Here is a 13107-nt window from a genome sequence, read left to right on the forward strand (position 1 = left end):
TGGGGGAATTATTTACCCTAATCTTTAAAACAGTAAGTATGGCTCTCTATCTTAGCAGATATTTCAATTTACAATGCTACAAAAAAGGTGACATTTGAGAATTCAACACTAACTCTCTGCTTTAGACTTGAGTTATTGAAGCTAGATTCACTTTATGACTTCATTGCTGAGCTTTACATGAAATTAAGAACTAGACACAAATCTCATAGCATAACACAATACTGTAGTGCAGATCCTCTTTAAGACCAGACTCTAGAAGAGTAATGGCAGAAGGAAATGGCAACCCACTCCAGTATTCTTGCCTGGAGAATCCTAGGGACGGCGGAGCCTGGTGGGCTGCCGTCTATGGGGTTGCACAGAGTCGGACACGACTGAAACGACTTAGCTAGAAGAGTAAAAATGACTAATAAAGATTTCCTGCAATAATCCAAAAGGGGTTAGCAGAAATGGGTAGCTACTAATAAGTCTAAGACCCAGTGTTCCTGCCCTAAAGTAGTGACAAGTCTTAATTGCTTGAGGCAGGTAAGCTTAAGGTTGAATACTTTTAGAAGCCTTGATTAACGAGTTGTTTGCATATAACACCCAAGTATTATAGAGCTTTTGGATACAGGCTACTAGATGAAAACACTATTAATATAGAGAAACTTTAAGAACCAAAATTACTACTTTGACTTTTTTCCTTAAAAAAAAAAAAAAACCACCTATAGTATTTAAATTAGTTCCTTGATACTAGGCCTTCAAAATACAAAAACACTTCTGACCTTATAAAACTCCAAGTGTAGAACTAAGAGGAACAGATACTATTATCTATAATTGGTGAGATACATGTTTTAAGAATTGAAAATAAAGTGCTATGGGAGAATATAGTGTAGTGAGCAACTGATTTTGACTAGGGGGAGTCACAGAAGGGTTCACAGAGGGAGACAAAAGTGGTAAGTGGTGATAATTCACCAAAATGTACGGGTGAAGTGGGGTGGGTAATCAGGAGCTTGTCAGGTAGACTAGAAGGGATAGGGACTGGGCAGAGGGGTTCTTAGGAAGCAGCAGATAGATGAAAATGCCTTTCACCAAAAACAAAGCAACAAACAAGAGGAAAATAAAACGCTTTAGATAGAATAAACACAAAATCGTAATTCAACACAACTGTGAATTAAGTCAAACATTAAGATATCCTGATCAACTCTGCCTAACTGGAGATTCGGCTCTTAAACTTTCCCTGGACTGAGGAGTGAATTTTCCAGGCAGAGAGACTGGCATGGAGAAAGTAGGAGCAAGCTAGGCATATTCAAGAATCTGAAAGAGGCGCCTAGTTTAATGCCTTCAACACAGCCTACACTCAGCAATGCGCATTCAATGAGAGACTAAATGAAGACTTGGGATGTCAGAAATGCTTTCTCAGATTTCTAAAAAGTTTGTTTTCAATCGAGAAGCTGTAAGTTATAATCTCCCTTACTTTCTCCTCCTTTACTCAGCTTTCCAGTCGTGTCACCCAGAGATGCAGATGACTGTCCTTAATCCAGTCTATCCAGTCCTACCCTGGAGACATACAAGAGTCTCTCTTCTTCTCCCTCATATACTGACACACACATACACAGTCAACTCCAAATTTCTAACTCCAAGCCTCTGAACTCAGCGATTAACTATTCTACCGGGTGATGAGTCAGAAGAACACTCTGAGTCTAGCCCTCTTAGATCACAAAAACTTTTGATCATGAGGCCACTGGAGTAATTGCAAATACATCCCATCATAATTCTACCTCTATACTGGGCTTATGCTTGTTTGGGTTCCTGCGATGATTAGCAGAACGAACCTGGGCAACACAACCCTCCTGGTTTTGATACTATTACCTGCACAGCAGGATTAACTCACTGCCCAGTCATGGCACAGAGCTGTTGTGAGGACTTAACGCAAGAATGGCTAGGGAAAATCTAATGATAGCTTATATTTATTTTGTTCAGAGACACACACTGTGTTTAGCGTCAAGACCATCTAATTATCCCCGACTGAGATAGGAGGAATCTGGGGCCCAGAGATAAGCCTTGTGTGCACAATTGGCTCTGATGAAATAGCTGTGCCGCGGCAATACGGCAAAAAAAGCAACCCACATTTCGGGCCGGCAGGGTAGAGAGGTTATGACTCAGACTCAGTCCGGCTCCACCATTAACTGGGCGACCTTGGGCTTAACCTCTTTGGGGTTCAACTTCCTCATCTGTGTAATGGGGATCACAGAACATAGTCAAAGGTTTGTGGAGAGAACCAAGTAAAACGACACATCTAAAGCGCTGGGCAGCGGCGTCTCGGCACACAAGTCATTTAAGCTTTTATCGTTATGGTATTTGTTTCTCAAACAGACTTAAGGGCAGTCCCAAGACGTCTGTGGCGCTGGTCTGAAGACCAGGGGACGACCCCTGAGCGGCGTGTGACCTTGGAAAAGCCACTCCTTTTCAGGACTTCGGTTTCCCGCCTCAAAATAAATGGAGAGATGGGATCTATACCCTCCCTTCCAGCTTCGCACTCCTCGGCGAGACCCTTCCCGGTAGGGAAACTCCCACCGCCCCACAGGGTGGGGTAGGGGCGGGGCGGGGGTGGGGCCTGGCGAGCTCGGTCCCGCCGCCCCACTTGCCGCCGCTCACCTCAAGGCTGTAGTTGCCCCGGATGGCAGTGAAGTCGTCCAGGGCTTCGGCCGCGCTCCCCTCGTCCAGGTTCAGCTCCTGGCACAGGGCCTGCAGCGCTTCTCCGGCCGCGGCGACCACTGCCGCCCCCTCGGCGTGGGGATCGTCCTCGTCCATCCCCTCAGGCCCGCCGGGCGGCGCGGTCACAGCCCCCCGGCTCCTTTCTCGCTCCTGGGCGCGCTACCCACAACCACCCGCGCCAAAAGCGCGCGAAAATCGGGAGCTGCAGGACGACGTCTCTTCGATGGTCTGCATCCGCGATTCTCCTCAAAAAAGTCCGTTTCTCCTCCAGGGCTCCCAGCCGTCCCTCTCCGGATATGTGATAAGAAGACCGACTTCGGGACCTAAAACACCTGGACTTGGCCCTTGGCGGGCAGCGGTGGACACAGCCGGCGGGGCAAATTGGTAGCGGAGGGATCGGCAGTCCGAGCGCAGGGTCTGCCGGGAGTTGTAGTTGTATCCAGCTTTAGGGCCAGCGGCGCATCCCTTTCTCGGTGGCTCTTTGGTTCAGGCAGGGCTACCAGTTGCGAGGTGGCCCCGTTCATCTTAGGGAGAAGCGTCTTTTGCCCCGCCAACCCATGGGCCTCCCTGGGTTTGTCACTGCCCCAGGACTCCAATCAGTTTGATCGAGATTTGCTCTCTGAGTTAGGAAATGGAGGAGGGAACTGAAAAAAGTGGTCCCACGGCATCAAGGGCGGGGGAGGGCCTCGTCTGACACTCCTCACAGTCTCCAGCGCCTTGAGAGTGGTCTTTTAGAATCACTGAGGAGTTGATGAGGTAAAGATATTAGCAGACACCTGTCCATCTCTTTTGATGGCTAAACGAGGCTTGACCTGGGCTGAAAGAGCTGAGTAAGGGGGCACTTCCTTACCTCCCTGGGCCCTAGGAACTGGGACACTGGAACCCAGTAAAAACTTTAGGAATGGCCTGAGCATAATCCTGAAGGCAAGGAACTGGTCTGAAGGCTTACACTTCTGCTCCATCAAAAACCCCTTCTCCAGGAAGAGCCAGAATCTTTTAAAAAGGTAAAGCAGAGCTCGTCAGTCCTTCACTCAAGATCTTTCAATAGATTCCTGTTGCTCTTAAAATAATTTCCAAACTTCTTTCCGTGGCCTATAAGGCCCCATGTGATCTGGTCCCACCTCATCTAGGGCATTGTCCCCTTTCTTAGGTATGTAATAAGTTCCAACCTGCTTTGTTTTGGAACCTTGGACATGCCAAGCTGCCAAACTAATTTTTGCCTCAAAGCCTTTCTCACATGCTCGTCAAACAGCCCCAGATACTCCACGCCAGATCTTTGCTTGTCTGGCTCCTTCTCATTATTCTACAAAAAGTCACCTTGTCAAGCTATCCCTGAGCACTGTATTTAAAATAGCTGACCTGCCTCTCTACCCTGACACCACCCCCCCATCATTGTCTTCATAGCACCTTATTACTATCTGAAATTATCTTGACATTCGCTGGCTCTTCCTACTAAAATGTGAGTTGTGTGAGAGCAGGAACCTTCTTTTTATATTCAGTGTGTTCCAGAGTTTATAGATTAGTGACTGGCATAGCTGGCACTCAGTACTTAATGTGGTGTGTTTAAAAATGACAAAGAGCCCATTGTTGTTTGGATGAGGGAAGAAGTCACCAGAGGTGAACATGGAAGCAGGTCCAGGTAAGTTGCAAAGGATCTCAGAAGGGTAAAAGCATGGAGATTTTAATAAAAGGAGGTGAAGTCTGTGCAGCCAGGTTCCTCTGGGTGTCACACGTGGGTTAGATGGGGGTAGAGAGCAGAGGTATGGAGATGGTGGGAGATGAGTCCAGCATAGATAGGAGCCAGCCTGCAGAGACAACTCTGTCCTAGAGCTGAAGGGGGCCCTGCTGAAGAGGAGGAGTCTCCAATAACATAGGTTTCCCTTTGGGCTCCAAAAGGTGATACTCTCAACCTGAATGGAGTATAACCAGAGGGAGTATAACCAGATCAGTATAACTGATCTTATGATCAGTTCTGGAACTGTTGTGTGTGGGCTCTTAGAAGGTTGCCCCTCTCCCCTGGGCATTTTCCCAGTCTTCTACATTCCCCACACACAGGGAGGACTGGGACTTGGGGACCAGCTGCAGGCTGGGTCTCAAATGAGTAAAAACTAAAACTCCCCCCAAAAACTCAAATGTGGTACTTCCAGCTCTGTTTTCTTCTAGCTGACTTCAGGACCATCTCATTATCTTCTGAAAGGGGTATCGGCATGTAGTGTCTGCATGGAGACTCACCTCCTGTGAGATTTTACTTCTAGATTATGGGCAGGTAAGGGGAGATCTGTCTCCAGGGTCAAGGAGTCTCTTAACAGGGTTCATTGTCTCTCCTCCTAACTTCCTGTCAGCAAAGAAATGTCAGGATTAGTGGAGATGAAATGGATGAAGGTTTTCCTGTACTGGATCTTTTTTTTTTTTTCGCCGCAGCACTTGGCATTCACGGTCTTAGTTCCCCGACCAGGGATCAAACCCGTGCCTTCTGCACGGAGTCAACCACTGGACTGCCAGGTAAGTCCCTGGATCATTTGTTTTCTAATTAAGCTGCTGTGCATCTGTCTTTAAGAGCTCCAGGAGTGGAGGCAGCCTGGACGTGAAGATTTGGCAATTTTCAGGCAGTACCTGAAGCTAAGGGAGCAGATTCATATCCCTCAGGGAGTATGTTGGCACGAGAAGAGACTCAAGGCTGGACCCTCTAGGAGTACCAACATTTCAGCAATAGGCAAAATTTTAGGAGTGAATGAAAAGAAAAAAAAAAAAAACTGTCCAGGAAGGTATAAGGAGGAGGAGCAGTATTTCAGAGGCCAGGAAAGAAGTACTCCATAGAGTACAACACTGCAGAGAATTTAAATAGGATGAGGAATTCAATGAAGACCTCCTATGTTATCTTTCATATGATTTCAGTAACCTTTGCCAGAAGCAGCTGTCTTTAGTTAGCACAGTGGGAGTGGAAGCCAGATTACTGTGGTTGAGAGGCTGCTGGAAGGAAGGTCAGAAAGTTGGAATACGAAGTAAAAACTTCTGTTTTCATAGTCTGGTGGAGGAGAGCCAGATGGAAGGGTATTTTCTAGGACTGGGAAACTCAAGCATGTGAATAATCAGGGACAGGCAGAGACTGAAGATAAAGAGATCAGCGATGTAGCCAGGCCCTGGAGAAGGTGCCCAAGACAGGGATCTAGAGCCTGGTCTTCCTCTTCACAGCTCTTTTCTGGAAGGTTATCACCGCACATCTAGATAAAACAGAACTTCCACCCTAGTGAGTGGAAAATAGCAACATACAGTTGGGAGCTGACAGTGGTAAAGGATATTTCTTTGTTGAGAAGTATCCCTGACTCTGTTAAACACAGACATCATGGTTGGAATTTTTTGAAGAAAAGTGGGATAAAAATAGGACTACCCCATGGGGTCTTGGCTTTCATAGCTGGTCATGGACAAGATCACAAGAGCTGAGAGACCTCAAGTTTTTTGCCTTTGCCATAACTCATTAATCTCTTTTTTATCCAGATCTGAATTTCAGAGGGTCATTCTGGTCTTGAAAAGAAACCAAGATAAAAGGAAACAGGAATTTTTAAGGAATTATAAGCCAAAGAAAAATAGAGAGTCATTGCTGCATTTTTCATCTTTTTAGTAAGTAGTGGGGTTTTCAGTGAGTTGCAGTATATGTACTATAAGGCCATTTCTTCTTTGGAGCTGAATGATTCTGATTTTTTTTCCTGCTTCATGCACACACACTAAGTCCTGAAAACCCTTCATTTCTTCATTCCAAATATGTTTACTGAATGCCTACTATGTGCAAGATACTGATTCTTCTTTTGCTGTGACTTTCAGATCATCCAGATTTGAACTGAGGGGCACTGCTGGCTTGAAAATGACCCAGGAACAAGAGGTGTGTCATCTCTCAAAGGTCATCCACCAAACGAAAAATGAGAATCACTGCATGCTGGGTTTTTTTTCTCCTCCGGAATGAGTCTGTGCTCTAACTTTGGGTTTTCAGTATGTCATTATCCTGTCTATGTGAACCTCCCATTTTCCTCTCCTGTCTTTTGTTTCATTTGATCTGTAACTCTTTACATTCAATTAATCGCTCACGTCTATGACGTTTCCTTTTGCCATGTGGTAATTCTCAGACTATCCTGAAGTGAACTATTAGAAAGTGCAGGCTTTGGAAATGAGGCCAAGATAAAAGGAAAATACTCTTGAATTCTCTTCTTTCCCTTACAAAATAAAGCAGATTTAAACTGTACTCTCCCCACCTCTTTTGGACTGTTAACTAAACTGTGTCATTGGTTTTCAATAAACAGGACTGCCAAACTCACCAAAAAAACCCAGCCCATGCTGTCCTTTTTGTTATCACTGACTCTCCTGCTCCTTCATCCCCTACACCTAATCACTAAATCTTGTGGATTCCTCCTCCACCAGATTTCTAGTTTCATGTTATATTTTCTCTTCCAATCCATCTTATGTTTACTTACTAGTCTAGTCTTTCTCAAGCATCATTGTATCATGTCTCTTTCTCAAGACTCTTCAGGGCTTCACTATTACCAGTTGAATCAAATGTAGATAGGTAAGCATTGATCCAGCCTCACCTTCATGTTTTTTTCTTTTTCTTCCCTTTTGTCAATATGCTCTCCCTGCTTTTTTCTCAGGGTACATGTTGGTTTTTATTTTTCGTTATTATCCAGTGGCCTGCTGTGTTAACACTCAGTTGAGCTTCTTTGAATAGAAAATGAATTATGGGTGGTGAGATAGATTTACTCTCCATTTCTGACCCAGATACATCATGAAGGTTGTTTATATTTTAATCCCATAGTACCTGTATAATTAGCAGCCTCCCAGTTGTGGATTTAAAATTTCAGAGTTTCCTGGAGCATGTGTCAAGAGCCTGATTCAGACCTTTAGAGGCTCCAAGACTAAAAAGATTATAATCTACACCCTCCCAAATATAATTTAAAATATAAACAATTCCAAACCCCAAAATAAGTGTAAGAAAGTACAACAAAGTTCTGATTATTTTCCCCAACATGACTATTTCATTTTGAAATTCTCCCCCCACCCCCAAATTTTTTGTCTCCCAGCTTTGCTCTAAGCAACAGGGATAGTCTGCCCTAAGCAACTACTTAGTTGGCACATGCCCCTCTTAAGAAGATCTACTCACCAGCTAGCCTTTTAACAGACAAAAAAAAGCAGTTAATAGTTGTGGGGGAGGGGCAAGACCTGACCTCATCATTCTTAACTGTTGTTCCTCAAAGAAAAAGCTAAAGTGATGGTCCTTTAGCTGGGTCCCTAGAGAGAAATTAGAGCCCACCCTGCTCACAAGGACAATTTATGTTTTATCTACCTCTTTCAGACTTTAGATAAGGAAATTAAAAACTGAAAAGCCCAATTTAACTTAAAAATGTTCATTCTAAGGCTTTCTCCACCAAAATCTGTGTCCTGGGCACTCAATTCAGTCACGGGAAGAAATTTCAGAACAGCATTTTCTTTTAAGTTTTCCTCTAAGAGACTGTCCTGACATTGACTTCATTCTACCTAGAACCAAAACTTAGGATCATTTTTGTTTCCTCAATCTATACATACTTTGGTAACTCCTGCTCCATTGCATTCCCAGAAAAGTTGGAAAACTGAACATTAGTGAAAACCCACCCCAGGTATAAGCCTTTTAAGGAGAAGGTCTTGGTGGAAAAATTGAGCCATACGAGAGAGATGTATGTAACACCTGAAGACGGCAATAGCAAATAGTCTCAGCAAGACTATCCCTATTGCTTTTTTCCTTGTTTCAATTTCCTCATTCGATTTAGAGAAGTTGATATTTTCCTTCTTCGAAACAGCTAAGGCTATTACCTATGGAGCTACTGAAGAAAGTTCAGAGAATCGGAATCAAGAGTCTTGAGTCCTAGCGCTGTTACCTACTAATTTTGTGCTCTCTGGCTTTAACCTCTCCGAGTCTGTTTCTTCATCTGTAAAATGGCGATAACAATAATATCTAAATTACACAATCAACTCAAGGTAAAAAAAATAACATGAAAGTTCTATGCAAAGAACAATGATAACTACTGTTTCCTCGACTGCTTTTCTACTGCATCAGAAACAGATGGATGCTTTACAATCAACTCTGATCTTTCTTTCCACATGTGTGTCATGTCTCAATCAATATTACTGATTCTTAAATGGAGATTAACTGAGATTGGGAATGTGTTCACTTAGAGCAAACAGAGTTTGAGCATCTGTATAAAATATCTGGAAGGATACATGAGAAAGTGGGAGCAGTAGTTGCTTAAGGGAAGAGGAATTCAATAGTGGTGAGCTGAGAACAAAGTTACTTTTAGTATTATCTTTTTGTATCTTTTAAACTTTGAACTTGTGCCAAAAACTAAATAAAGAAAATGTATGCTATAAAATAAATAGACCATCACATATGTATACAGAGATACTTAAAATACTTTTTTTACTACTTGTTTTTATGGATAAACAGTTAATTAAAAACTGCTTCTAGGAACTTAACATTTTATTTCAGAAACGATTTTTCTGTATATATGATTTAACACAGGGGTGAAGAATCATGAATTAATTTTCATATAAAATTGCAATATCTTTGCCAAGGTCTGAAGTTTGAAATGCAACACAGGAAAGCAAAATCTAGGTGGCTAGACTATTTAAGGTGTTAAGTGAATTTGTAACTAAAGTAACAGACCAAAGGCTAATTTCTTGAGTATAAAAAGCTTTTATGAATCAACGTGAAAAAGACAAATCTCAAAATGGGGGAAGGACTTGAATACAGTCTAGGTAAAAGACATGCAAACTTAAGCCACTGAGAAGCCATTTAAAAAATAAAACTCTGAAATTGGCAAAAATCCAAAAGTTTGAAAATGCTTCAGTGGCTCCTGTGTCATTCAGAGTTAAGCGCAACTCTTTGTCATGTCTATCACTTCCCTCTGTCTTCATTTGCTCCTCTCAGCTTTCCTACCCCACCCTGGTCATACTGGCCTTCTTGTGGTTCCTTGACTAGCCTAGGGGACCCTGGAGCCTTAGGACTTTTGACCCTGGAGCCTTAGGACTTTTGACCCTGGAGCCTTAGGACTTTTGACCCTGGAGCCTTAGGACTTTTGACCCTGGAGCCTTAGGACTTAGAAATGGCTATTTCCTCTGCCCAGAATGTTCTTTCCCTAGATCTGCCTAACCACCTCCCTCACTTCATTCAAGTCTTTGCTCAAATATTACCTTCTCAAGCCTAAAGAGTCCATCTGCAATGCAGGAGACACAAGAGACTCGGGTTCGATCCCTGGGTCAGGAAGATCCCCTAGAGGAGGAAATGGCAACCTATTCCAGTATTCTTGCTTGAAAAATCCCATGGACAGAGGAGCCTGGCAGGCTACTGTCCAAACGGTCACAAGGAGTTGGACACGACTGAAGTGATTTAGCTTGACTGATGCATGAATACACACATGCATTACCACTTTAATCTGTAATAAGACAAAACAGTTTTCTGAACTTTTTCTCTTTTAAAATACTGTATTTTAACTTCCAATAACCCTAACTGACTTAATATCCTGAGTTCAAAGAAGTACATTGAGGTCGGGGCTTTCATATAAAGAATCAGATGCAGAGATGAATAGCTTGAGATTATTTTCAGATTCAATCATTTACTGATTTTGTTTCAGCACAAGACTACTTAACTAATAATGTCTGTTTCATGCTTTTATTTCACTTTTGGCCGTGATAAGACCTGGGTGGTGGGATGATACTAATATTTCAAACATCTTAACAGGTTCTTTAGCAGCCATGATGCTGTGGCAATTTCATCAACTGTCAAATAAGAAAAGCTTTGAAGGTCTGAGTTATAAAATCCTTTTATAATTTAAAAAGATTTTCAATTATTTTAAGAAAAATTTCTATTATTTTTATTATCTTAATAATGCAGGAGATGGAAATGACTTTGCCAGAAATTTTGGCTTAGAAATCTTAAAAAAAAAAAAAAAATCCCAAAACATGACAAGACTATTTAAAGCTCTAAAATAGGTTACCACAAAGGAAGTTGTAGAAATGTGTTTGGCCTAAAACATGTTTGAAAAAAATTTTTTCATATAAAATACTAAAATGCAATGGAATTGGTTGGCCAGACTTATAAATTCTAAGGGGTCTTGACCTAAAATGATAATCTGGGCAGTTATACAACACAAAAACTCTTTAGAAATCACCAAGACAGCACCTCCCTGGTGGTCCAGTGGCTAAGACTCTCCCCTCCAGTACAGCGAGCCTAGGTTCAATCCCTGGTCAGGGAATTAGATCTTGCAGGCTGCAACTAAAAAACCACATGCTGCAACATTCTGGGATCCAGTGTAGCCAAATAAATATAGAAAAACAAATTTAGAAAAATAAATATACAAAAATAAGTATTAAAAAAAATCACCAAGATTATTGCAGTGGAAAGGTCCTTGGGAATACCAACTTCTTTAGCTTTAAGGTCACAACACATGAACTGCCTAGAAATTCTTTTCATTTTTAGTGTTGTGCCCCTCTTGCCACAAAAGTGATTTCCTCAGATCAACTAATACATGTTCTGAGCTTAAATTCAGCGTTTACTAGGTTTGGTTTGGTTGGTTGAAAGACTTCAATAAGAAGAAGAAAGAATATATATCTCAGTATACAGAGGAAAAGTGATACTCAAAGTTTTAAAAAAGGGAAAATATAAAATAGTAAAGACATGGTTGGGCCAGTAATGGATAACAAACAATACATTTGAAAAGTATATGATGAAAATAAAGTCAAAATGATATTTAATTGTATGGAACTTTTATTTCAACATATTACAACAAATTAAGTGTCCAGAAATATTTGTTTTGTATATTTTTAAAATTCCACAAAAACATAAACCTATCTATGAAGAGAGCCCTATATAAAAGTAATGGAGATATTTAGAATAAATAGACTTGTTCATACAATTACTATTAAGTGCTTCTTCAGCCCCTCCCAAACCACTGAGGTAGTTGAGTGAAGTGCAGTCCTCTTAATGGATGCTTCTCTCTGTGGATTTTAACACAATAAACATAAATAAAATAGAATAAGCATTGTTGTGCCTGCTACTCCCCGTTAGTGGTATTACACAGACAATAAAATAACCACCTGGAGGGCAACTCTAGGGTAAATATGAGTAAAGAGAAAGGATTCGCTCAACCTCTTATATGTGACTAGAGGTCTAAACTGCTTCCTAAATCCAAAAGATCTGTTTGCTGCAGTGAGACACGGATAGCTCATGAGATTAAACCAAGGACTCAGAAAATATTCCTCAAGAATAATCACCACTTTTTGCTCTAACTCCACTCCTTACATTGTAGCATGTGCATTCTATCCCATTGGAGAAAAAAAAAATAATAATAAGATTCACTAACTTTTAGGTAAGAAGTGTTCAAACTTTGTAATCTGAGGCTCAATAACATTTCACAACATTTGTGTGATTACATGGATTCCAGGCATGAATTCAACCACTGAGATGAACTGTAGAGGAAATCTTTATTGAAGGGAAAGGGCACATTGGAGGGGGGCAGAGCAGACCGGCCAAGGATGTCGGTTTTGGAGCCAGAACTTGAGTTTGTGAATTTCCTAGTTGTGTGACCTTGGGCAAGTCACCTTCATGTTATGTCCCTTAGCTTCCCCATCTGCCAAATGGAGATACTAGTACATGGAGTGGTAATGAGGATTAAAAGAGTTAACCACACAATGTACTTAGACTCTGGTTCATTGTAAGCACTCAATATGCATTAATCATCTTCACTGCGTGATTGACAAAATGGATAGTTCAAAAGGGGAGAGTGGAGTTGGTGGCACGTAGTGAGACCAAAGAGAGAGCAGTAAGGGGTGCACGTGACTCCAGTGTGCTCGATGCACTGAAGTTGGCATCCAGTGGCCACCCTCAAGGTGTACTCTTAGCTCTGCTTGAGGGTGAAGAGTTAATCCATGGGCAGCTGGAGCCTGCCTTTTAGCTCAAAACTCCTGTCTGCTAGTCCCAAATATGAAGACCTCTCTTGAGTAGGAATCTTGCTCTTGAAGCCACCCTTGGCTGTCACATCCCTCAAAATATGTCCAACTTTGCTGGAGTCCAGCTCCAGCAGGTCCAGGGGTTCCTTCAGGATGGACGGCGTCGGCGATGCGAATGAGAAGACACAGCAAGTCTCAGCGTTTCCAAGTGTCTCCCAAGTGTCTTCCAACTTTATTATTTTTAAGACAGCTTTTATATTTTTTGTGGTACATAGAAACAAATGTAAAGTATAGAGTCATACCAATTCAGCTTAGTGGGCATACTAATTTAGCTTAATGGGCATATGAATTCAGCTTAATGGGCCTATCAATTCAGCTTAATAGGCCAGCAGTTTTGACCTTCATCGAAACCTTTTGCATGTTTTTAGTTACCAAAAGCCTCATTTTGTC

The 13107-nt window shown here is 41.9% G+C and overlaps 2 protein-coding genes and 2 long non-coding RNA genes across 8 annotated transcripts in view; 1 reads left to right on the plus strand and 3 right to left on the minus strand.

Moving 5' to 3' along the window:
• Window positions 1-2861, minus strand: part of RBL1 (RB transcriptional corepressor like 1) — an 85852-nt gene extending 82991 nt beyond the window's left edge. For all 5 annotated transcript variants that reach the window (XR_014073908.1, XM_081560161.1, XM_081560164.1 and 2 more), the window contains exon 1: window positions 2635-2861. Coding sequence is in view for 3 of the 5 variants with exons in the window: in XM_081560161.1 (XP_081416287.1) it covers window positions 2635-2790 (156 nt within the window). In the remaining 2 variants the exon portion in view is untranslated. The remainder of the gene's footprint in view (window positions 1-2634) is intronic.
• Window positions 2633-7009, plus strand: LOC145533200 (uncharacterized). The gene is made up of 4 exons (XR_014073910.1): window positions 2633-3698; window positions 5116-5196; window positions 6190-6312; window positions 6514-7009. It is a non-coding gene; the product is annotated as an uncharacterized LOC145533200 (long non-coding RNA).
• On the minus strand, window positions 5993-7838 carry LOC145533201 (uncharacterized). Its single transcript, XR_014073911.1, has 2 exons — window positions 7499-7838; window positions 5993-7398 (listed from the first exon to the last, which is right to left on the minus strand). It is a non-coding gene; the product is annotated as an uncharacterized LOC145533201 (long non-coding RNA).
• A 3620-nt stretch (window positions 7839-11458) lies between these two features.
• Window positions 11459-13107, minus strand: part of MROH8 (maestro heat like repeat family member 8) — a 58374-nt gene continuing 56725 nt past the window's right edge. The window contains exon 24 of the mRNA XM_081552306.1: window positions 11459-11706. The gene's annotated coding sequence lies outside the window, so the exon portion shown is untranslated. The remainder of the gene's footprint in view (window positions 11707-13107) is intronic.

The sequence above is a fragment of the Giraffa tippelskirchi genome, chromosome 13, assembly GCF_054371585.1.
Source record: "Giraffa tippelskirchi isolate mGirTip1 chromosome 13, T2T-mGirTip1v1.2.pri, whole genome shotgun sequence".
Classification (NCBI taxonomy): domain Eukaryota; kingdom Metazoa; phylum Chordata; class Mammalia; order Artiodactyla; family Giraffidae; genus Giraffa; species Giraffa tippelskirchi.